The sequence below is a fragment of the Penaeus monodon genome, chromosome 23 (assembly GCF_015228065.2).
Source record: "Penaeus monodon isolate SGIC_2016 chromosome 23, NSTDA_Pmon_1, whole genome shotgun sequence".
NCBI classification, from domain to species: Eukaryota; Metazoa; Arthropoda; class Malacostraca; order Decapoda; family Penaeidae; genus Penaeus; species Penaeus monodon.
Genome location: NC_051408.1, coordinates 34779627 through 34780131, shown reverse-complemented (window position 1 = coordinate 34780131; position 505 = coordinate 34779627). Strand labels below are relative to the sequence as shown.

Genomic DNA, 505 nt, shown 5'->3' with positions numbered 1-505 from the left:
TAGCAGACAATCCCTTAAAAATTCTTTTCTAAAGAATAAGTTATCATAGGTACTCATAACTGTGATGGATTTTATACAGTCTGCAAATATTATGAAAGATATTATATTTGAAGGAAAACATTGGGAGCACATATTTAGTCTCCTCTTGATACAGGTCTCGAGAACTTCAGGGCTTCTTGGATAGCATTAGACGAGGCCAAGAACAGGTACTTGGTGACTTGTCAATGATACTGTGCGATCCATATGCCATCAACTTCTTAGCGAATTCTGTGATACGGTTGTTGCAGCACTTGATGAACAATGAGGCAATGCCAAGGGTAAGGAATGCTTTGTCATTCAGTATTTTTTCTAATCAGTGCAATGTAGTTTCTGCATTTTTTAAATGAAAACTTGGAGTTGGACTATGTATCTATAGTATTGCATTAGATATAAACTGAATATATAAATATTTTAATTTATCTTGGATTAGAAAAACTGTAAGTTGGCTAGTGATTGGTAACTTCTG

The 505-nt window shown here is 34.3% G+C and overlaps 1 protein-coding gene across 2 annotated transcripts in view; it reads left to right on the top strand.

Annotated features, from left to right (window-relative positions):
• LOC119587953 (negative elongation factor B-like) overlaps window positions 1-505 on the top strand; it is an 8465-nt gene that overhangs the window by 5616 nt on the left and 2344 nt on the right. For both annotated transcript variants that reach the window (XM_037936665.1, XM_037936666.1), the window contains exon 7: window positions 155-317. In XM_037936665.1, coding sequence (XP_037792593.1) covers window positions 155-317 — 163 coding nt within the window. The remainder of the gene's footprint in view (window positions 1-154; window positions 318-505) is intronic.